Source organism: Perna viridis, chromosome 12 (genome assembly GCF_037379345.1).
Source record: "Perna viridis isolate PV_CMFRI_1.1 ecotype Kerala chromosome 12, ASM3737934v1, whole genome shotgun sequence".
NCBI classification, from domain to species: Eukaryota; Metazoa; Mollusca; class Bivalvia; order Mytilida; family Mytilidae; genus Perna; species Perna viridis.
In genome coordinates, this window is record NC_142456.1 from 23,973,981 (window position 1) to 23,999,114 (window position 25,134).

A 25,134-nucleotide genomic window follows, 5' to 3' on the forward strand; every position below is an offset into this window, starting at 1 on the left:
AAAAGTAGCAATATCTCAATAGACCATGAAAAGTAGAAATAGCTCAATAGACCATAAAAAGTAGCAATATCTCAATAGACCATGAAAAGTAGAAATAGCTCAATAGACCATGAAAAGTAGAAATAGCTCAATAGATCATGAAAAGTAGAAATAGCTCAATAGACCATGAAAAGTAGAAATATCTCAGTAGACCATGAAAAGTAGCAATATCTCAATAGACCACGAAAAGTAGCAATATCTCAATAGACCAGGAAAAGTGGCAATATCTCAATAGACCATGAAAAGTAGCAATATCTCAATAGACCATGAAAAGTGGCAATATCTCAATAGACCATGAAAAGTGGCAATATCTCAATAGACCATGAAACCTGTTACTGATGATTCAATATACATTTCCAGTAACTCAACACTTTTATGAATACTTAGGCCAACAATTAATGACCTAACAGGTTATTATAATATATCATTCCTAAACATTACAGGGATGACATTTGACTAGAAACTAAATTCTTAATCCTGAAATAGGATTAAACTCTGCATTCTATTTTATTTGGTTCCGTGATTAAAACAAAAATTATCAAAATGTGTCTCAGATAGTTGACTGAACTCCTTAAAAAAGTATGTTTCTGAATTAATTAGATGAACTAAACCTTCATAAGATCACAATGAAAAAAAATTATAGTTCTTATCCAACTGTTCAAAATTTGGGACGGACGGGCTATTTTTTTTTTTTTTAACTTTCTATCAATTTTAGTTAAAAAATACTATCGATTTTAAAGAAATTCACCTTAATAAGACAAAAAATCAAAATATTTTTTTCTAAGGCAGCTGAAAATAATCTGGTTAGGAGGGGATGAGAATCTAGGATATTTTCTATTTTGGCCTCATGTCACATTATCTTTCCAGGATTTTCTCTGAATAGCTATCTGGCTGAGAAAGGATTGGACCCAGCAACAACAACCAAACTATCCATTCATTTAGCCTCTCAACTGTTCCATGATATTGGTGTGGCGTCAGCACTCCTAGAAACTCAGTGTGACAGAACTATTTTACCATACCACCCCTCAGCTGAGGAGGTTGGCTGGAATAAAGGTAAAGGATTATATATCCATAGCAAGTTATCAAGTGAGATGGGGGTGATGCCAGTAGTATTTTAAGTAGCTGGACAAAAAGAAAAAAGAGCATGTAGACTGATGAAAATTTTGCAGGAGTTCATCCATTTTTTAAAATAGAGTAGCCGTTCAAAGATGAGATAGAAGCTGCCCAGTTTTTCTGGTTGATGGCTTCTATTGACATCCCTGGATGGGATAAATACATAGAATGATTTGATAGGGATGGAGTTACATATTTGTATTTCTACTTAAATCAAGACTGTGTCCATGAGGCATTGCCATGTTGTTATGGATGATGTCTTAATGAATGGGAATATACATTTTATGTTTATTAAATAACTTACAAATTATGTACATCATTTGCAATGGAATGATTTTGAGCCATTCATATTTCAGACGTCTTACACATTTAGGATGTATCTGATGGTCTGTCTGTATTATTACTGTATAGTGGTATTTTTCTCAAGGTGCTTATTTTGGTGTATTTTAGTGGTCTGTCTAAAATGAATTTGTCAAATATGGACTTTGGGCTTCAGTACTTAGTGCACCACATTTCATCTGCCAATTTTGGAAATGACAAATATGTTTGTATACCTTTTTGCTTCAAAATCACCACATTTTACACCCACAAAATATTCTGCTACAGGGTATATCCCTGCTGCATAGGAAAGGGAGTGTACTGTTTTACCTGTGTTCTTTCTTTGTTTTTGTTAAAAGCTGGTTTTAATTTATTTTACAGGGATGATTTTTTTCCTGCTTTTTAGTGGTATCTGTTATTTCAAATCCAGATTTTACCGTTACAATTCTTTTTTACTGTATATCTACTTCCAATTTGCCAATTTCTGCTTTGTCAGTAGACCTCGTAAAATCATCCCTGATCTTAATAAACTCTCTAAACTTCAGGTTGCACACAGCAAGTGACCCTACAAAACCTCCCCAATGGTACCAGCTGTCACTTCTACGATACCTGTACTGGTGTATCATGCTGCACAGATATTGACATACTCCAGCACTCCATCACGACAGTCCTACGTATAGAGACTTGTCATTACCAGATGTATGTTGGTATAGAGAAGATAGAAATTGGTATTAGTCTGTTGGATTACAACTTTGGACAGAAAGATTATTTTAAGCTACATGGTGTATTTGGATTGGAGTGAGTAGGTCATAACTGTAAAGCCTTGTATATGCACACAATTGATAGTTTATCGAATGCAATCTCATTTTAAGTATTACCGAAGAAATTGTGACAAACATGTCGAAATTTAATAAAATGAGGATTGCAGTTCTTTTTTACTTTATACCCCCTAACTGGTTGGTGTTATTTTAGAATCGTCTTGTCTGTCAGAATTTCATTGCAATTTATTCTGCTCAGAATGGATGGATTTATTTTAAATTATGAAAATGGCTTTATATGGATAGGGCATAAATTTTAATTGATTTTTGTTGCTGTCTATTAACTTCCCGTATGAGTTGAGATATATACAGCATGAAAACACATGCCACTGCATTGTATTTATAATTGAATCAATTTAATGAGATTCAAATTACTAAGAGGTCATTTCTTCTTAGTAGGTGAAGTTTGTTCAAAAAATGAAATTTTTGCAAAGAATATTGAATCATAAAAGACCACCAGTAGTAAAAATAAGAATAATAGTAATATTTCAATGGGTAGAATACTGTTGTATTGTTTTTGGGGGGTACCACTTTTCATGGTTTTCTTTGGTGAACCACGAAATTTGGTTTCCAGCTGAAAAGAAGTTTCCCATTCCTTTGTATGAATTGTTAAATCCACAGTTCAAGAATCTATGAACAGACATTTTTTTCCTAAACCTGGAAAATTTGTAGCCACAAATAAAAATACTTTCACAGTAAGGCCAAGAAAATAATATGTCTGTTTCCTGTTCTCCTACCTACCTGCTCTAAATTTTTGTGCCTAGCCTAAACATTTTATGGCCATTTTGAGGCAAGCATTGTTAAAGTCTAGATTGTTTCTCCATTAACACTCTGTAAAATGCTTTTGAAAAATGGAATGATTTCATCTACCTACATACCCTAATTTTTTTGGTAGTAGCAGAAAAAAAGATAATAATTTTTTGGGCCTAATGATGCATTTTTTTATAACAGATACATGATAGAAGACTTGGTACAGAACTATAGAGTTAACCTGAACCTGACTGTATGTTTTGAATCCAGTGAACCATGTGTAATTTCTGTACCAATAATGTCTAACACAATTCTGCCTAAACCTGTCTGTGACTGGAAATCAGGTTTTATTGATCCAGGTCAGTAACCATGGAAATCAGCAGGGACAGATTCAGAGACTTTGGAAGGGAGAGGGGTTTCCAGGCTTATATTTGGGATCCAGATTTGTTACTGTGAAAATCAGCAGAGGCAGATCTGGAGATTTTGGAAGGGAGGCGGGTTTCCAGGCTTATATTTGGGATCCAGATTTGTTACTGTGAAAATCAGCAGAGGCAGATCCAGAGATGTTGGAGAGGGAAGTGGGGTTTCTGGGCTATTATTTTTGATCCAGATTTGTTACTGTGAAATTCAGCTGGGGCAGATCCAGAGATTTTGGAAGGGGAGGGTGGTCTAGGCTATTATTTGTTCGTTTTTCACAAATTTTGCATAATATTAAAATTTTCCAATAAAAGTTTCAATCCCCAAACACCCCTGGATGTGCCACTGAGTTTAGTGTACTGGAATTACAGTATATTCTGTGAAAATTTCAGCATCTCATTTTTTGAATTAAATGATATTAGGGTGTATATTGTCTTGTACTATACTAGTATATCATGACTGAGCATGATAGTATTTCTGCTAATATCATTACAACTGGATAAATAAATTTAAGATTTTCTGAATTGATTAAAGAAATTCTAAGACATTTTTCATTATTTGATGTGCAGCATTTACCTACTCATTCATAGTAAGTTTTTGTAAGAATCAGAAAAAATGGAAAAAGTCAGAAACATGCATATCAAACACCACTGATCTGACAATATAATTTGATTCAAGGATACTTTCTCTATTTGAAAAGACCATTATTTGATCTCTGCATCACTGGATTTGCTCAGAAATTTTTCAAAAGAATGTTAGAAAATTGAGGGTTTTGACAGTGTTATCAGTGTGCTCTTGAAATGTTCATTTTCAGTGCATTTCAGTGAAAATGTTTAAAATTTACCAAAATGATATGGAAAATCTTTTTTCCTTGATTCTGATGGTGCAAATAGTTAAATCAAACTTTCAAAATGATGGGTATTTTCATACCATGTTTCACATACTGCCTGATTCTTACAGAGACTGGCACTTACAGTAATTCATATGTTTTAAAGTCAAGGTTTGTTTTGGGTATAGTTAAGCATCAGTACATATAAAATTCATACATTGCCTATGGTAGAGGTGATTCATGGTGTAGAAAAAACCACTGAAATAATAATGCTTTTTATGCTTCAATTTTACAGTTCAATAGTCATGCATATTTTTTTTTAGAAAACCTAACATTTATATTGCACTAAACCAACCAAATCAAGAAAGATAACTCTTGCAAAGTGCAACTTCATACCCAATCTATATAATTTTTATCTCAAAACTCCAACAATCAACTGAAAAACCAAGACTGATTATGTGGTCTGTTACTGTTTCTAAGTAAGAATGAAAGTAAATTCTGTCCGTTTTTGACATGCATGAATCACCTCCTGTCTGATTTTTATGACTACTGCTACTTTTAATAAAACAGATATCATGAATTGAAATATGAGCCCTCTAGCCAAAAATCCTGGAAGAGTTAATTTATGCATGAAACAACTCGGCAGTCATAGTTGCTTTAGTTTATTAAGCGTCAGTCTCTGTAAGAATCAGGCAAAATGTGAAACATCAGAACCATGCATGTCAAAAGCTAAGTGCTCTGATATTGAAATGTTCGTTTTCAGTGCATTTTAATGAAATTATAACAAAATTTACCGAAGTGATATGAAAAATTATGTCTTTTTACCTTGATTCTGATGGTGGAAATAGTCAAATGAAACTTTCAAAATGGTTGGTTTTTTTTTTGTACCATGTTTCACCCATTGCCTGATTCTTATACACAGAGACTGACACTTAACTCTTTCCATTACTCTTACAGAATTTTCCTACAGTGCTTTCCTAACGGAAAATGAGATAGGTGTGAACCAAACTTTAGACTCGACGCAGCTGTCAATATTACTACATACCCTTGGTTTGACTGACTTCCTCCTAAACCCTCAGTGTAACAGGAGTGATGTCCCTTATGCTGGAGCAGTAGATGGCTGGACAAACAGTAAGTGTTGTTACTTGTACTTCCTCGTAGAATTTTACATTCTGCTTCAGTTATATGGTTTAAATTATTTCTTCACTCGAGATGGTTGAAATTAAAATTTTTTACCCCTCTGTGCATATGGTGGTACATACCTGCTAACCCTCCCACATTTACACAAATTCAATGACAAGTTTAGAATATTCCACAAAAAAATGTAAGATATTTGGGAGGTTTTTGGTTAATATTACTTTATTTTCTCTGAAAAATACGAAATAATTGAATTTTTACATAAAAATTTAGCTTTTTACGTAAAAATCTCCCACATGAGACAATGTCAATGAGCGAGAATCTCACATATAAACTGTTCCAAAGATTAACAGTCATGGGATATATAGCGAAAGGGATGTCCTTCCTTCTTTCCTTCCTTCCTTCATTCTATTATGCAGAGGGGTACCCATCTCTTTTCTGTTACTCTTTGTATACGACTGAATGGAATTTATATTATATATTCCCATTGTGCAATTCCAATTTTAGATTAAGATTTAAAATAAAAACAAAATGTGCATCTTATCAAATGGGTGAGTGGGTGGGTATCAATTTAGTGAGCACTGCTCTCAGTTTTTTCTAGATTTAGTGTTAGTTAATGCTTTGTTGCCTAATTTTATAACTAAATATATATGGTCTAACTATGATTGGAAAAATACTTTCAAAGTTTTAAGCAGATATAAGCATAAGTTTTAAAGATAGCAGGAAGAAAAATCAGGGAATTTGCTAGATTTGAACAGCAGGAACACAGACCTACAGTCAAAATAGATTTAATGCAAAGTTAAAACAATGATAAACATTATCATTTTAAATAGAGGATGTTCAATCATTTCTTTTTTCTAATGCAAGAACAACAAATATTAATTAATAAATACAAGTTCATGTACTATTAATACTCATTATTTTCTTACTATTATTCTATTAATTTACACGTTGTAGATTGTACTTCACCCATTCAGCCTTTACCACCAATAGTTGGAGAAGCTAACTGCCACATTGCCAGCCACTGTACAGCTGTCTATTGTTGTGTAGACAACCCTAGAATCGGCAGGTCTTTTGAGACCAAGGTGAACTTTGAACCCTGCCTATTTAAGCTGACCGTCAGTATAGAGGAGTTGACCTTTGACATCTTGCTATCTGACTACTCGTGGACTGAGCCAACTGATGTCTGGCTATTTGGATTTGTCAGAATGGAGTAAGTGATGCTATGGTCTGTATTCAAGCCATTTTAGCAAGTTTTTCAAAAGGATGTAAACCACTAACACACAACCAGGTTGGCGGTCTCATTGAGGAACATTTTTACTTCAAAGTACTGACTGCAGCTCCAATAAATCCAATACTTGAATTTGAGTCTACTGCAGTCCATTGGTCCAAAGTAAAAGTTGGGAATATGAAAAAGGACAACCAAGTACTATAAACTGTGTTTTCATGTTTCAGGATATAAATTAGATTTAAACTAGATTAGTTTTTTTTTGACAGGTGTACAGTTTAGCAAGGTTCAGAATACATTTAAATTGTTATAAAGAGACTTAAAAAGTCCTAGACAGGTCTTTACAAATTATTCAGGGTTTGGTTTAGACAGGTTGTTAGTTTATTAAGGGTTTGGTTTAGACAGGTTTTCAGTTTATTAAGGGTTTGGTTTAGACAGGTTTTTAGTTTAAGTGTTGGTTTCGGCAGGTCTTTAGTTTATTAAGGGTTTGGTTTAGACAGGTTTTCAGTTTATGAAGGGTTTGGTTTAAACAGGTTTTCAGTTTATTAAGGGTTTGGTTTAAACAGGTTTCGCCATATTTATTTTTGCAACTTTCACCCTTTTTTAACATGTGTTATAACGAATGGACTTATTTGCAGCAACTTGTTTTAATGATTTTTTCTTTCTTTTCTAACTAGTGGAAATAAACAGCTAGCGAAAATTAGTAAGTTTTCCGTGAAATAATATTTAATGAACTTGATGCATCCTAAAATGTTTTTAATTCAAACTTGTATGTCACGACTAAAATGATGAATCAGGAGATCTGTCTTATACAATAACAAAGGAAGAAGCACCATACTGAAGCTTGTTTTTCTAGGTTCACAGCTGTAGATCTTGTAGTGGAAGGTGACTACATGTTAGACTTAGTACTGAGGATTTGTATGGAAGCTGATGCAGATACAACTGTCCTTTGTTTCATCAATATGAATGTCCTGACCAAGTACAGACTTCCAAAGGAGCAGTGTGATTGGGGCTTTAACTTCTTTGTCACTGGTTAGTGTTCAAGTAGCTATCTTTGTAAGAATCATGCAAATTCTGTAATATATAATACACCCTAAAACAGGCTACATATTTTTATTTTTGTAATTAAGTTGTTTTATGGGTCTGTATTATGAAATGTGTAATTATTCATTCTGATCTGCCTGCTCTTAGGAGATAATCAATATTGAAAATCCAATAGATTCTATTGTTTTTGATTGTCCTGTACAGAGTTATCTCCCGTAATTTTGAAATCTACAGTGCAATCTTTGTAATTTTTATCTCCTAATAACACAGGTTATATGAAAAACCGAACATTAATTTCTGTTTACTATGGCAATTAAAAAAAAATATCAAACATCAAAATATGTAGGCTTTCCAACCATTTATCACATTTTGCATGATTCTTAGCTGGTGTTCTACTTAAGTATGAATGATAAATGGGATGTATGTTGTAAGCTGTGTTTGTTTCTCTCTGATATCTGTCTCTTGTTATATGGGACTTTTTTCAGCACATGTCAATGAAAGAGAAATTTTTAGCTCCCCTTGATGAGAATAATTCATGATTTGATTGAAGCTTCACTTCCATGAGTTGTATATTGTAAACAATTTTAATCACTGTGATATGTCAACTTCCATTTATATTGCCAAGTGAGGTATAGAAAGCACTCAAACTAACAAGACTTAATTTGGTTTAGTGTTTTGCCTAAGATGTATTGAAAATGTGGCATAGATTCAAAATAAGCATATAATGAACCATCTGTTTACAGGATTTTCTTTGACCAGTTGGCTTGATGCTAATAACTACACCAGAATAGAGCCATTACCTCTGACAGTATCAGCTAAGCTCCTATCTCATCTGAACGTCCAGTCGTATCTAAACCATCCATCATGTCAACAGTCAGGTGGACTCTTTGTTACAACAGGAAATAGATGGAATAATAGTCAGTTTATAAAATTCTATAAATAAATATGAGTGAATTCTGTCAATTCTATTCTATTTTCACTAACTAGGTGTACTCATTTTCTTATTGGGTTACCCAGATAAACATGAGAAAACATCAGTCACAAATTGATTTTTAATAATATGAAACAATAACTTTTTTTTGAAAGGGCAAATATTTATACATATAGATATGTTCCTTTTCCAGAATATTTATACATATAGATATGTTCCTTTGCCAGAATATTTATACATATAGATATGTTCCTTTGCCAGAATATTTATACATATAGATATGTTCCTTTTCCAGAACATTTATACATATAGATATGTTCCTTTTCCAAAATATTTATACATATAGATATGTTCCTTTTCCAGAATATTTATACATATAGATATGTTACTTTGCCAGAACATTTATACATATAGATATATTCCTTTGCCAGAATATTTATACATGAAAAACTGTCAATATAAATACATTACAGTATAGGAGAGTTCTTTGTGATGTCATCACTTACCTGTGATTTGGTTTTGGTTGATTAAATAATCATGACTTTTTTGTTTTTAAAGATAATTGAAAAATTCTTTTGGTTCCCAACATTGCAAATAAAATTCTTTTTATCCATTGAATTTTTAAATAAATATTCAGTAATTAGACTATATATACATAAGATTTTATTACAAAAAAAGAGGTTTACATATAAATATCACTACAAATTTATTTTAACAGTTATAAATTCACATACATAATATGAATTATTTTATCTAAATGAAACATTTTACAGACCCAAAATTGGATATAAAATAACAAAGTTATAAAGTTTTGAAAATTGGGATTCTAATCATGAAATTGTCAATTGTTTATTTAGTTGTTTATTTTCCAACCAATTTGACACTTAATGATATGCAAATTAGTGAATATGACATCACTAATGAGATTGGCGAACTCTCCTATTCTGATAATTACAATTACTATTGGTATAATTACCAAGTCTGCTGTTTACCAGGTTTTATCTGATTTGTTTTGCCCAAAATGTTGTGAATGATTATTAAAAGTAGGATAAATAAACTGTAACCATTGGTTTCAGTTTTCTGTTTCCAAACAGTTAAAACATTTATATAGAAATGTTCAGTTTCACCACTAGATTTTTAAACTGAGAACAAAATATTGGCCAAAAAAATACTGAAGGATCAGCTGTGGGATAATTCAAATACGTCAAAATCTGAAAACATGGCCGAAACATGAACAGAGGAGACAAAGACAATCTACACAATGTAGCAAACCAAATAAAGAAGATAACACATATAAGGGAAAGAAGATATCACACAAAAAACTAACAAATATTTGCAAATTAAAACTGTTTTCATGTTTTCTTGCAGCTTGTGGTAAAGAAATAGAACTTCCTATGTTGTCAGATGATGTTGTCTGCAGGGTGAATTCTTCTTGTACAACAATTGATTGCTGTGTTCATGTACCCCTTCTAAATCAGACCTTGACATTTTACATTGACATTGACCCCTGCTACCAAGAGGTTACAGTTGGAATAGATAAAATGTTAACAACTCAGAAGCTATTGGATGGGTTCTCATTTGGATCAGTGTACAACTTTACACTACTTGGAGTTGGAAGATTAGAGTGAGTTCATTCATTTTCTTATTAATGACAACTGCCTCTTGTTCAGGAGGTTGTGGGTTCAATCCTTGGGGAAGTCACACCAAAGACTTAAGTGCCAATCCCTGTAAGAATCAGGCAGTAGGTGAAACATGATATAAAAAAAACCCATCATTTTGATAGTATAATTTGACTATTTGCATAATCAGAATCAAGAAAAACACAAGGTTTTCCATATCATTCTGGCCCATAGAGTTACAATTTCATTGAAATACACTGAAAATGAACATTTCAAGGGCAGGTAATTCTGTCAAACACCTCATTTTTCTAAAATTCTATTGAAAAATTTCTGTGCAAAGCCAGTGATGCAAAGATCAAATAATGATCTTTTCAAATTAAGTATCCTTGAATGATATTACATTGTCAAATTGGTGGGGTTTTGGCATGCATGTTTCTGATTTTTCCAATTTTGCCTGATTCTTACAAACACTTGCACTTACTATTTGGTAGTGACTGTTTTTCCTCCAAGGACTTGGTATTTAGAGGATAGAATGACTACTGGTTGGCTTGGATAGATGATAGAGTGACTACTGGTTGGCTTGGATAGAGGATAGAGTGACTACTGGTTGGCTTGGATAGATGATAGAGTGACTACTGGTTGGCTTGGATAGATGATAGAGTGATTACTGGTTGGCTTGGATGGATGATAGAGTGACTACTGGTTGGCTTGGATAGATGATAGAGTGATTACTGGTTGGCTTGGATGGATGATAGAGTGACTACTGGTTGGCTTGGATAGAGGATAGAGTGACTACTGGTTGGCTTGGATAGATGATAGAGTGACTACTGGTTGGCTTGGATAGAGGATAGAGTGATTACTGGTTGGCTTGGATGGATGATAGAGTGACTACTGGTTGGCTTGGATAGATGATAGAGTGACTACTGGTTGGCTTGGATAGATGATAGAGTGACTACTGGTTGGCTTGGATAGAGGATAGAGTGATTACTGGTTGGCTTGGATAGAGGATAGAGTGATAACTGGTTGGCTTGGATGATGATAGAGTGACTACTGGTTGGCTTGGATAGATGATAGAGTGACTACTGGTTGGCTTGGATAGAGGATAGAGTGACTACTGGTTGGCTTGGATTTAGAATAATGTGTTGGAGTTGGGTGACATGCGTACATGCTTGCTGTTGCTTCTGTACACTTGCACAAGAAAGATCCAACTTAGTGTTATGGATTAGTACACATGTACAAAGAAGGGCCTGTTTGATTAGACAAACATTCCCATTCTGAAATGCACAAAATGTTCACATAGGACATTAAACCATAAAAATCTAAATTGTAAGAGCCTCCCATCATGGCTACAGGTTTTATAGTTAATTATGTCTGTCCCAGATGACCACAAAATATAAAAAAGAACTGTATTCTTATGTAAAATAATATTTTGCACATTTTTAATTACTATTCAAATATGTAAATCATGTCATAATTTGCACATTATATTTTGGTTTTATTTGATTAAAAATTTTTTTGTAAAAACTTCATATTAAATGCAAAATCACTGAATTTGAGAATAAGACTTTGTAATTGCCAAGTCTTAAAACAATTTAATGTTATGAACTAAAATTTTGTACATTTTTAAGATATAATGATATGCATACTAGGGTTTATAAAAAATGGATATATATTGAAGCTTGAAGCAGATACATTTTTATGCAAAAATCACAGATTTTTAGTTTCAGATTTGGTAAAAATGATGACGATTATTTAATTTGAAATATAAGGATTGTTTTAAAGTCATGCTTGCATAACATATTTTGGGATCGTCAATGCTTTTTCATAAAACCCTTTGCAGTTTATGAAGCATAAACAGTGTCCTTAAGTTGGCTGTATTGCATAAGTTGGTCAAAAATTAAAACAATCTTTAAACAAGTACTATCTTTAAAAATAAAGATAGCTGACACGGAAATTTTTTTCTTTTTACTTATAATTTTCTACATTTCAAGCAGAAATAACAGGTGGCACACAATTTCAACTTTCAACACAGTTTTTTTGAATGCCACTAAGTTATCAGTATTTGGCCAACCAAGAAACAGTATTACGATCAGGTGACTTTTGTTTCCATGGAAGAGTGTCATTAAGGCCAAAGAATAAAAAGTGAAACTATACCGACTGTTGAAATTTTTTTTTTATTAATGACAGTCTGGTTGATATTACAGATACAGTGTAGAAGATTTCCCAGGAGAAGGAGTGTATGTTCTTAACATGAAGCTGAAGGTTTGTTTTGAGACCATTGGACCTTGTGAGATAGATGAGATTATATTACAGGACGTTACTTTCCCCAAACAAACATGTACCTGGGATGAAACTTACAATGTGCGAGGTAAGGTCTGATTAATTGTATGGAATACAAGACTATGAATTACAACAGTACACTTCTTAAAAATGAAGTTTATCCCTTCAGGAAAAAAAATGTGCCTCTGAGAGGGTTTGACACTAACTTTTCTCGCTAGGTAGCCAACAAGACTATTTAATATATAAATTAGGTAGTCCTCAGAATTTGTTTTTGGTCCTGTTCTTATAACTAATAGAATTTCAAGAATTAATTTAGGTCAAGTCCAAAGGACTATCAATTCAAATATAAAAGTAGTTCTCTCTTAAATTAGGTAGGCACAGGACTGCTGGACCACTGTTAGTGTCAAACCCTGTCTGAAGAATAGATGTAGAAACTTTCATCCTTCACTTGTACCTTAGAATGCAGTATAATATTGGTTTTTAATGTCCCAGAGTTAGCCCTAAACAAACCTAAGGATGAGGTCTGGGGGGTATTATTGGTTTTATTGTCTCAGACAGACTTCATCCTAAGCCAAAACCTAAGGATGAGGTCTTAGGGTGACATTGGTTTTATTGTCTGAGATTTAGCCCTAAACCAGAACCTAAGGATGAAGTCTGAGGGTAATATTGTTTTGTTTTTTTTTGTTTGTTTCAGACTTTGCCCTGAACCAGTACTTGAGGGTGAAATATGTTTGTTTGTTTGTTTGTTGGGGTTTAACGTCCGAGCAGCAATATTTTAGCTATATTCAGATGAAGGATCAAATATGAGGATGATATTTGTTTTCTTTTTTCAGACTTTGCATTGAACCAGTACCTGAGGGTGAGGTCTGAGGATGATATTGATCTACTACCAGAGTACTATATAGCAGAACTTTTACAGCTGTTAGATTTGACCAGTTACTTATTAGATACACCTTGTAGCCGAGATGAGGTTCCTTTCGTTAATGCCACTAATGGCTGGAACTCTGGTAAGTAGTTAATTAATGGCACTTTTATTGTGCCAGATCTATTTTTAAATCATTCAAATACTGGTTTAAGTTTGCAAAATTTGTTTAGTTTTAAACATTTAATGAAGGATTTTGTAAATAATTAATTCACAAAATATTTTATTTACAGACTGTCACAACAACATTACACTGACAAATCTTTGGGCAGGCAACCCTCCCAACCCAATCACATGCTACTTCAATGGTGAATGTTCTGGTATCCAATGTTGCCTTCAGTCAGTGTTCATTGGCAGGACCTTCAGAACACAACTAGAACTGGACCCTTGTACACAGAAACTACACATTGGCATTGAGAAATTGCAGTTCACTGTGTCTCTTCTGGATTTTGTGTTTAGTAAGTAAGACACCTATACTGTCACATAATAAACAAGGTCACTTTGTCACAGTGATTTTAAATAGAGCTTATTAGAAATACGTTTAAACCATAATATTGGGTTTTTTATTGCACCATTTTATTCCTTACCTATTTGTAAGGTTTATGTTATATTCAAGTAGGTGATATAGATTGAGAGAGTCACTTAAAAATCTAGAACTATTTCTAGTCACTTCCTAATCATGGAAAATTCAAGGAAGAAATATCTATCGGCTTTTGTAATTTTTTTGGTTGCACTTAAGCAAATGTATACATTTCTAATGTGATTGAATAAATTTATGCTTTTGGTATTTCAGATACTGATCAAGAGTTCAGTTTGAAGAAGACAGTCAGGATTTTGTAAGTACACAGTGTAACTTTATCTCATTAAAAAGGGATGCATTCACATCTTTGCTATATATTTATATTATACCCAAACAAAATTATTTTTGCTCTTAAAGAACTATTTCCAAATATATTTAGAATTTTATATTAGAATTGTTTCTATTACCCCAACTCATCAAAATGATGGCTTGTTGGAATCACCTTGTTTGTCCGTCGGCCTGTTCAAATGTTGTCACCAATTTTTTTTTACTCCTAATGGATAGATTGACTTCAACTTTGGTATGTGGCCTTATTTTGATTGGTCACATGTTTTAAGAGAATTCAGTGCCATTTATCATCTTCTTTATGAATGGAACAAAACTATTGTGACAACTTTTTTGAAGGTACAACATTCATGACCTGAAGAGTGAGAATGAGTACTTAGTTACTGTAAGAATTGCCATCTGTTGGGAGACTTACCTCCCTTGTGCATGGACTGCTACCCTGTTACAGAATACCAGATTACCTAAACAGACTTGTAGCCTTAGGATGGGTTATGTAACAACAGGTATTTGTCAGTTCTCTTATACAAAAAATATTTAGTCTTCTAACTGTTTATGTAAATGTATATTTTTAGTAGAAGATAAGGAGGTTCTTTTTGCAACTCAATAACCAAACGTTGTTTTAATAGGGTTTGTAAGTCTCGTTCTGGTTTCCTTTTTTTTACCGGAATTTCTGACATAGAAAATATTGAAAACCGAAGACCGGTCTGCTTTTTAATTGTTTACTTCCGGGTACTCGAAATGCTGTATAACAATGCAAAATCTTCTGTTTTTTCTTAATACCTCTATCATGTAGAAATAGATATTTGGCATTTTTATCGATATCTTTTACACAAAAAGATGTTTTGCCCTTAACACTGAACTCAACTAAACGACTTATCTCCATGCTTTTGAATGGAAGACTAGGACCCATTCTCATGAAATCATGGGGTCACATGACGAGACTTACCTACCCTATTAATGGAGAAGGTTTGGTAAGGACCCCTTTTGGCCTCATTATTCAGGCATGTATGACGGTATATGTTTAGATTATTACCATAAACCAATCAAATCAACTTTAAAACATATTAAAGAGCTGGAGAAACAACATAAAGTTTTCTTCATGTAGACTTCGTTTTTGAGGCCAAAGTTTGCCCTTACTGAACCAACTTCTTTATTTCTCTTCTAATGTTGTAGTTAATCCAATACCAAAATCTAGCTCAGCATGTCAGACTAGCACAACGCATGATCATATAGGAAGTCTGAATTTCAATCAATCAACTTTGAGCCTCATCTGAAAAAAAGTCTGATTTTGTAGTATTGTTTGAATATAGTGGTACTTCAACATGCTTTTCAGTAAAATCTACTATATATTCGTTTATACCATACCTTTTCAATTTCTATGAAGTAATCCAGATTAATGTTTTCTCTCTCAGATTTTTCTCTAGCTGGTTGGGCAGCAGATACTGGTGTTACCATTGGTAACATGACAGACTTGGAAGTGCACAAGTTTTATGATGCAGCAGACATTGGGTGGTTCCTGCAGTTCCCATCATGTGACAGAAATGATGCACCATTCAGTCCCTCCATCAATGGCTGGAATAACAGTAAGTTCTATCCTGTTACAGGTACCTTCACCATTGGGTTAAAAATGGAGGTTTCTGTCATGTGACATATGTTATTAACCATTCAGTCCCTTCATCAATGGCTGGAATAGCAGTTCTATCCTGTAACAGGTACCTTCACCATTGGGTTAAAAATGGAGGTTTCTATCATGTGACATATGTTATTAACCATTCTGTCGTTCCATTATTGGCTAGAAGAGCAGTTAGTTTAGAGTTGCCAATAATGGAATGAGTATTATGTAATCTGTGTCAACTAATCCTTCAAAAATGAAAGTTATTATTTTTGTAATCTGTATAGAAATACCTAATTTGGGGTTTATGTGGATTTTTTTTTATAAAATATTCATTGCGCAAGTTTCAACAACAAAAAATAAGGTGATAAAAAACTGGTGAGCATTTGAAGAACATTCATTCAGTTGCTGATGAAATATCCTTATATTCAAACTTTAAAGTTAAAAAGGTAACAGATATTTGTTTTTACTCCTTAATTCTATGTTCTATATTCAAACATACCATGTTAATGCATTTTCAGCCTGTCTAGACACAATAGCCAGCCTTGGTGAGCTACCACCAACAACCTCCTGCTACATATGGAGCTCCTGTACCGATGTCAGATGTTGTGTAGAAATTCCTACACTCAACAACTTTACCATCGATTTCTCTGTGTCTCTGGATTACTGTCAGAAAAGACTTCATGTGAGGATAGAGAAATGGACCCATTCTCAAATGTTACACAACTATACCTGGGGCAGTGAAGAATATTTCTGGATCAGAGGAATATACAGAGTCAGGTAAAATAAATATGTTGGGACCTGTCAAACCAAACCCCTTCATCATCTTCAGGATTTGATTTAGTCAGATTTTTTATTTATTCAGGGTTTGGTTTAGACAGGTTTTAGTTTTTGAGTTTTAGGAATCTACTTAAGCTTAAGTAAAATATTTCTATATGGTTCTAATTTGAAAATATACTTCTCCCTTTTCAATATACACAGGGTTTCCACAAGACCGGGAAAACGGGAAAATGCCGGGAACTTTGTTTCAGGTGTTCCTGGTCGGGAATAGACGTTGAAATCTAATAAAATTATAAAAATCGGGAGAAAACCGTGAATTTTAACATCGCGAAGTTCTGATTAAACTTTGGGTTAGCTCCCTTCGATCGTATAAGTTTCGTCCTCGAAATAGTTTGTATCTGTCAACTGTCGAGTAGTGTAATTTAAGAAATGAAAGTAAAATTTTGGGACGAGTTTGATAGTGGCGAATTACTTTCAAAATAATATTCTTATTTGCGCTTAACATTAATGGGTTTTAACATTGCGATTAAGCGATGATAAATCATTTAGAAACCATGGCGCGTCTCTCAAGTTTTGTTACATTTGTAATTTTGTTTTTTGGTTGATTAGAATATATTATTTTTTGTTTTAAATAATAAATATTTGAAATATTTTATTGTTTATTTTTTCCATAGTTGTTTTTTTTGTGCAGGCAGTCATGCTTTCAATTAAGATATTCATTGGGGTTGTAATAAGGCTGTCTTTGTCAATGTATAATAATAAAATATGGAGATATGGAATCAATGCCAACCAGACACCAAATCCTCAGAATTTTGATTGTCATACAGTCTCCCTGTACGTCAATCTGTGATATCTTTTTGCAAGATTTTTCAACATATGTAGCACTTCTTAACATTTGGAGTAAATTGAAGTTCTGCATGAATAAAAAAAAATACTAGATTACAAATTTAAAAAGTTTCATTCTATTTGTTCATACAAATCACAATATGAATAAATAAAGGGATAACAAGTAAATGTACATGAGAAAAATCCCAACAAATACATGGCAAAACCCAAGTAAATGGAACAATACTTTTATTATTGTTCTTCATTTTTAAATCAGCATGAGACCTTCAACAGTGAGCAATTGTTCATACTTCATAGTAAGTTCAAGAGAAGACAGTCACTTAGGACTGGTTTGAGTGGATTTCAATTGCTAGATTGCTATAGTATTGATTAGTAAAGGCTGCTTTATGAACAGCTAGTAAACCATCCAGTAATCAAGTGTCAAGGATCCAAGGGACAAAACAAATCGGGTATAAAGCATCGATCGCATTAACTCCAAATTAGAGTGAGATCAGGTGCATCGACAGGGTAAGCATCTCCTGCTATGCTAGCATCACCCGTCGTGCAATATAACAATATGAAGCAAGGAATATATTCAAGAAAAAGACCTTGAAAAGTCCTTGAATTTCAGGATAAGAATGTTGTGGGAACCCTGTATACATGACTACTTTTTAGCTCATCTGGATGAAAGGCCTAGGTGAGATTATGCCATCACCTGTGTAAACATATATTTTTGCAAACCTATGAGTACATAAAAGCCCCTCGATCAATTTATAAAATTTGCATGAATGATGTATGGGGAGCCTCTACGAACATTTCTTTTTTTGTTTTGCTTGATAAGCAACATGACCTTTAGAAGCTTTCTAAACTTCTGATTGGCATATTTTTAATTATCAACTAAAACCACAGATAGATTGATAGAACTGCTGATATCATTGTTCTATGCAGATTTTTTGTGTTGCTCTGGTTACTCATTTAGTGGATGTGGCTGCTCAAAGATACAATTGAACTCCTATGGGGATGCACATTTGGCATATATCTCTGCAAAAACTTAATCCAGGTTTGCTCTTTTTGATCAAACCAGATTTCTGATATTTGCAGATGAGCAACTTAGTCTTTTTAGAGCCACTAGATTTATCCTCTAACTACTGACTTCCTTTGTTCAAATGATCCGTTAGACTGTGTTAGAAATTTTCATTCTACTTTCACTTTTGTTTTCAATTTAATGACAGATTTAGAGTGATTGACCTCATTGACCAAGCCCTATACCGATTGTCTGTATCATTTGAGGCTTGTTTTGCTGCTGGAGAGACCTGTACACAGACAGTTAATCCTTTAGACAGTATAGAGCTACCTAAACAGGACTGTACATGGAGCAATGGATTCAGAATTTCAGGTAAACAGTATATGTGTTAACGTAGTCCAATATTTTATACCCCTTGCTAAAATTTGTTTTTAGGTTGGGTTTATATGAATCAAGATAAGTGCTTGGTTATGTTAAACTGTTTAATGGTTTTTGATCTTAATCTTGTTGATGTTTTACATGAAGATTATTTTTGATGCTTCTTTTGTGTGGGGAGTACTGGTAATTTAATTTTTTAAAAGTTTTTCATGTTCAGAGTCAATAAGAACACAGATGGTTTCACTGAAAAGTTAGATCTTTCTCAGTTCTTGTATGTATTTGATTATAGACAAATAATTATATTTGATTTGTAACAAACTTTCTGATTGGTTGGTTCCCTTTGAGTCAACCAGGTTATTTAGAATAACCTGGCTTGGTACTATGACGTCATTTAAATCTAATGTTCCGCACTCCTGAATTAAAATAATCCCATACAAAATAATGTTTTGAATACAAATCAATTATCAATATTTGGAATATTACCCTTAAGCGATTAAAATATATGGAATGTTTAGAATTTTTGAACAGGTTATTTTGTATAATCTGTTAAAGAATTAGAAACATTCCTTAGATAACCACAATATTTTTATATAGAAAATAGAGAATATCTATTTCAAAGATTATTAGAATGGTTTACTAATACTTGTAAATATATTTAATTATTGAAATGTATGTTCGTCCCCTGTTTCAAATTGTTTCACTTGGTCTATTTCAGATTGTCCGTTGTTTGTTGAGGGAGATCTTGTTTTCCTGTTAGATGAATCTATCAGTGTTGGTACATCTCACTTTAACCAGTCATTAGAGGCCATTGCTTCAACGGTTAACAATCTGGGTGTAGGTGCCAACCTTACAAGGATTGGATTTGTGGTCTTTGGTGGCAACAGTACTAGTAATAGAACTATATTTGATTTAGACTATGATAAGGATACCATATTGGAAGCTATTTTATCTACCAAACCTAATCCTGGAACAGCCAACACAGTTGAAGTCCTAAAATATATCTGTGAGACTAAGTTTTCTGAGTCCCTTGGTGGGCGTGGATCTGTCCAGGATTATCTGGTTGTCCTTACCGACGGAAGATCAGCAAATCATGAAGATATTAAGATCCAGGCTGACACATGTAGTGTATCAGGAATAAGAATTATTGGGGTACCGGTAGGAGAAGCAGCTAATGATGCCCTGCTGAAGGCCATATCATACTTTGATCCAAGCTACTATGTTAAAACAGTGTACAGTGATCTGGGATCAACTATAGCTTCTCTTATCAACTCGTCAGTTGACTGTAGTTCAGGTTGGTAGATTATTGTAGTCATTTGGAGGGACTTAAGGAGGTAGACTTAGGGTAAGGGGAATAACTCTCGAAATCAGTGATATGTTTGTATCATTTCCAATTTCCCCAAAGCCTTTCAATATTTCTTTTGAAACAGAATGAAATCAGTCCGAGTTACTTTAATGCTTACATGAGATTGATATGAAACGCTGACTACAAACGTTCCAATGATTTGTAAGAGTTGTGTCCGTTACCCTAGGTCTACCATCTTAAGATTTATCTATCTTCCTCTTGTTGAGACTATTTTCTCCTTGATCTCAATTTGTTTTAAATGTACAGTGATATGTGAGAATTCTTATCAGAAAAGATTCCTATAAAATATTTCCATGTACTATTCTGTCTTCATGCTCTATTTTCTGATGCATTTGTTGCAGGTTTTTTCCTGAAGTCTTGGAAGACTGGCCAGGGTTTACCAGACAATGCTGTTTTGAATGAATGGCAGATTTCCAATTTATTGGAAGAGAATAACATCACAGACTATATAGAGGATAGTCAATGTAGTCTCACTGGAGGCATGTTTGCTGGGGCTTCAGATGGGTGGGTTAATGGTAAGTGTATATGATAACAGGCATGGTCTGACTGGGGGCTTCAGATGGGTGGGTTAATGGTAAGTGTATACGATAACAGGCGTAGTCTAACTGTATAAAGAAACAATTTTTCATTAGTGTTTGTGTTTTATAGGAACAAATCAAAATAACCTGGGATATTGTGTTCACCATTTTGTATGTGTAAATAAAGGCTTATGTTTATTTCTGTCATGTTTGTAGAATGTAGCCTTGGTGTTGTTGTTTTACCAATTACGACAGACCAGTTAGTATGCAGAGTGAGTGAGCAATGTACACATATTGACTGCTGCCTGTATGACACTGAGACATTCCGGAACTACAGAGTGTTCCTACATCTCAACCCCTGTACCTACCGATTACAAATTGGCGTGGAGTTATACAGTTTTGATGTGTCATTGCTGGACTTTGATTTTGGTAAGTTTGTTTGTAGGTCTTGAAATTTACTATAATAAGAACATAATAATTGCCATAATTTCTTAAAATTACTAGTCTTTCAAATTTGTGTGATTAAAGTAATTGAGAAAATTTTCAAGATTAACTTGCTTGAAATATTTATGTCTTTTATTATTTCACTTATTACAGAAAAGAGCTATGAAGTGGACTTGGCTGGTATATTCAGGATTCTGTAAGTTTTATTTCTTTCTGTTATAGCGCATACAATGACTATGTTCAAGGGATAGTATATTGGTCTTCCATTTATGAAATGAAACTCACCTGATGAACTTTTGAGAGTCAACAGAATACTTTAAATGTGTTAATTTTCACAGTTGTTAATTATCACTGATTCTGTAAGTTACCACATCAATTTTTCACGGTTTATAAAAATGATAAGTGTTACATATATAGTGTTAAAAACAATTTCCCGACTACAATTTTTCGTACTTTTCAGTCCAGCTTGAAAATAGTGGAATTTAGTACACTGCAAAAATTAAAATGTTTACAGTTATTGACAAAAGAATTGAGCTATCTATTGTTTCACAGGTATTTCAGTATTTCTATGTCTGAGAATCAGGCAAAATGTATATAAGATGTGGCACATGAAGAGAAAAACCACTTAAATCATATTGCATTATCAAGCAATTTATACCTCTTAACCTCCCAAAATAAAGTCAAAGTGTGTAAATTTTGCCAAATTAAGATATTGAGAGTTCAAATTTAGTTGAAATGCACTGTTGAAAAATGTTGGGTAATTTTCCTGCACTTTTTCCCCATTTAAGTAGTCAAAAAATTATTTACACCACAGGTGATTCAGCAAAAATTTTAATCGCTTCTTGCTTGTTTTCTAGTATTGAATATATTTGAGGCAAAAAAGTCCAAAATGAGAAAAATGATGTGCCACCCATTGCTTGATTCTTATACAGAATGATACTTAAATGGGTTTCTGATAGAAAGTTTAAACCTCTTTGTCAATTGCCAAGTCACCTAACTACCTAAGACAGTTCACTCAATAATTGACATTTAGATAGTTAACTTGAAAAAATACAAAAGATTGAGAAATATGAATGCTTCTATTCTTCTTAAGCTTGATGAGCTCTACAAGTCATCCTTTGGTCACAGTTGTTATGTGACTCTTCATTAGAGCTATTGAAATTGAAAGGCAAAAAAGTACTCTTTTTTTTGCAGTTTAAGGCTAATAACTTGAAAACCATTATAGATACAAAGAAATTTCAATTGTTGAAATGATCCTTACATCAAGGCTTACTAAAGTAGCCATCGACCTCTGTGAATGGTGAATGCTTTGATAATTTTTGTACTTATTTATCAGGTGATATAGTCGCCAGATTTCTATTTTTTTTTGTTTTTTTTTGTTTTTGTTTTTTTTTTTTTGTTTTTTTGTTTTGTTTTTTTTTTTCAGATGAATGATTCAGAGTTTTTGGCATCTCTAGTTGAAAATATAATGAAATGAAAAATTTGTGAAAAACTGTTACAAAGTATTATTTTGAAGGTAACTTTTTTCTTTTAAGGTTTGATGTTGAAGACTTGTTATATGAAGAGAGCTATGTTGTCAACATGGAGATCAATATTTGTTGGGACATTACAAACCCATGTAATGTTGAGGCAAAAGTCCTCAAGAATGTTGTATTATACAAACAGACATGTATTACCAACAACAGCTTTGCTGAACCAGGTAAGTTTCTAAGCCTGGACATTTTAAGGAGAGGGGGAGTATTTGGACAAAATTTCAAGGACTTTTATAGTTCTTTGCAAGCTTTAAGTTTGTTTTTTGGTATTCTTAACATATATCTGCTTTATGAAGGATTTGTTTTAACCTCCTAAACTCCCCTGCCTTTAGGTATGTTAAAAAAAATTAACCTGTTAACTGCTTTTAGACCAACCAATTTTTGCCTGAATTTCATATAGTAAAAATCAGGTTATAGTGTGGTGAATGTTGGTTGGGTGGGCGGGTAGGAATCTATTTTCGTTACACTTTTTTCAGCAACTACTAATCACAGCCACTTCATATTTGATATCCAGCATCAAATACGGGTCCTATATTGTTAGATTCGATTTCAGGTCTGTTGGACATCTACTTCCTTTTCAGTGAAATTCAGCCATTTCTGTCTTTTTTTATTAAAGAACATCAGGAACCACTACTAGTTAAATATCCTCACATTGTGGTGTTTGCTTTTGTCCTCTAATGCTTTAAGATTTCAGAGATTGTATTCAATCCTCTATATATCAGGTCAAAATGAAAATTAAGTTTGTTTACCCTTCCCCTATCTAAACATAAAAATGGTCTTATCCAAATGATTATGTTGCCATTCTTTAACAAGATGTTTTAACATTTTCAAAGCAACATTTTTCTCTTACAGAATCATATGAAATGGACAAAAAATAATTACCGTACCTACAGGTTAGGGGAAACAAACATTATTTTCAGTGTGGCCTCATGTATATGTAACCATTATGCTTCCACTGATACATGTGTGGATCCGAGGACTAGCGTGCCGGGTGTAGATCCCCCCCCCCTAAATCGGTAAGAAAAAAAAAATTTCACTACAAGTTTCACCCCATAATATTTTTTGCCTTGCTTTGCATGGTATTTAATTCAATTAATGCCCCCTAAACTCAAATCCTGTATCCGCCTCTGTGATGGCCCTTGATCGGATTAAATTGTGTTGTAGTTTTTTTAAAATACAGTGCTCCAAATTCATATTTATGTTTAAGGTTTAATCGTTATATTTCAGGATTTTCAATAGCCAACTGGTTTTCAGAAACTGGTTACCCAGTGACTGCCTCTATGTCAGGGGATGCTCTCCAGGATCTGATAGAAACACTAGACATCTTCAACTACCTGTACCCACCAAATCAATGTCAGATGTCAGGTGGATGGAATATAAGTAAGTTTTATAAAAATTAGTTATATAGTCTTTGAAGGTTTAAGTTAAGGTATATCGTCTTGGAATGCCTCTGTTGAAATTTGTAAAATGTAATTGGTGATTTCTGATCTTAGAATGATAGAATTCAAAATAGATTTCTATATTCTGTATTTGAATGTTATAAAAAGGAACATATATGGTGGACTACAGCAAATGCATCAACATAAAAATGGTAAATAAAGAGATCACCAAATGATCTTCAGTAAGTTTTAACACACCTTCAAGTAAGCTCTGAAAGGCCCTTACAAAAAGAGTACTGTGATAGCACTTTTATTCATAGATATTCTTTCATACCAATTTTCGTGGATTAGGGAAGAAACACAAGTTCGTGGATTCTTGAATTTGTGGTTGTGAAGTTTTCGGTATACACAACAATAGAAATCTGCTTTTCATTGGGAACCAAACTTCATGTACCCATGGAAACCACGAAAATTGGTACCTCACAAACAATAGTACTTTCACAGTAAGTCATTCTTATTAATTTTCAGCTTGTCCTTTCCCACCTGAGAATTTACCTGACCTTCCTGATAGTATAAACTGTACTGTTGGTGATGTCTGTACTGTAGTGGAATGCTGTGTCCAGTCTGTCAGATTACAGAGAAACTTCAGGACTACATTTATCATAGACCCTTGTCACTATAACATGACTGTTGGAATTGACCAATACAAGTTTAATGTCAATATCCAGGACAAACCATGGGGTATGTTGTATGATTCAATTTATTAATCTTGATTTGCTTGCAATTTGTTGAACTTAGTGTGTTATATAAGTATTTGTTTACAATTTGTTAAATTGTTGATATGTACAGAGTAATCAAGGGAACCAAGGTTATAGCGGTAATCAAAAGAATGTAATCCAGGGACAAAGACCAGACATGGAAAACAGACATACACAACAAAGAACATAAAGTAACTAAAATCATACATAC

At 33.4% G+C, this 25,134-nt stretch overlaps 1 protein-coding gene across 1 annotated transcript in view; it reads left to right on the forward strand.

Annotated features, from left to right (window-relative positions):
• The window catches only part of LOC148601762 (uncharacterized), a 247,117-nt gene that overhangs the window by 104,937 nt on the left and 117,046 nt on the right, over positions 1-25,134 (forward strand). The window contains exons 91-113 of the mRNA XM_088556149.1: positions 907-1,092; positions 2,016-2,268; positions 3,240-3,397; positions 5,242-5,415; positions 6,379-6,634; positions 7,506-7,681; positions 8,437-8,610; positions 9,993-10,248; positions 12,448-12,611; positions 13,357-13,530; positions 13,679-13,903; positions 14,239-14,281; positions 14,650-14,813; positions 15,723-15,893; positions 16,444-16,702; positions 18,760-18,923; positions 19,645-20,220; positions 20,634-20,807; positions 21,027-21,239; positions 21,408-21,450; positions 22,790-22,953; positions 24,014-24,166; positions 24,694-24,906. Coding sequence (XP_088412275.1) covers positions 907-1,092; positions 2,016-2,268; positions 3,240-3,397; positions 5,242-5,415; positions 6,379-6,634; positions 7,506-7,681; positions 8,437-8,610; positions 9,993-10,248; positions 12,448-12,611; positions 13,357-13,530; positions 13,679-13,903; positions 14,239-14,281; positions 14,650-14,813; positions 15,723-15,893; positions 16,444-16,702; positions 18,760-18,923; positions 19,645-20,220; positions 20,634-20,807; positions 21,027-21,239; positions 21,408-21,450; positions 22,790-22,953; positions 24,014-24,166; positions 24,694-24,906 — 4,533 coding nt within the window. The remainder of the gene's footprint in view (positions 1-906; positions 1,093-2,015; positions 2,269-3,239; positions 3,398-5,241; positions 5,416-6,378; positions 6,635-7,505; positions 7,682-8,436; positions 8,611-9,992; positions 10,249-12,447; positions 12,612-13,356; positions 13,531-13,678; positions 13,904-14,238; positions 14,282-14,649; positions 14,814-15,722; positions 15,894-16,443; positions 16,703-18,759; positions 18,924-19,644; positions 20,221-20,633; positions 20,808-21,026; positions 21,240-21,407; positions 21,451-22,789; positions 22,954-24,013; positions 24,167-24,693; positions 24,907-25,134) is intronic.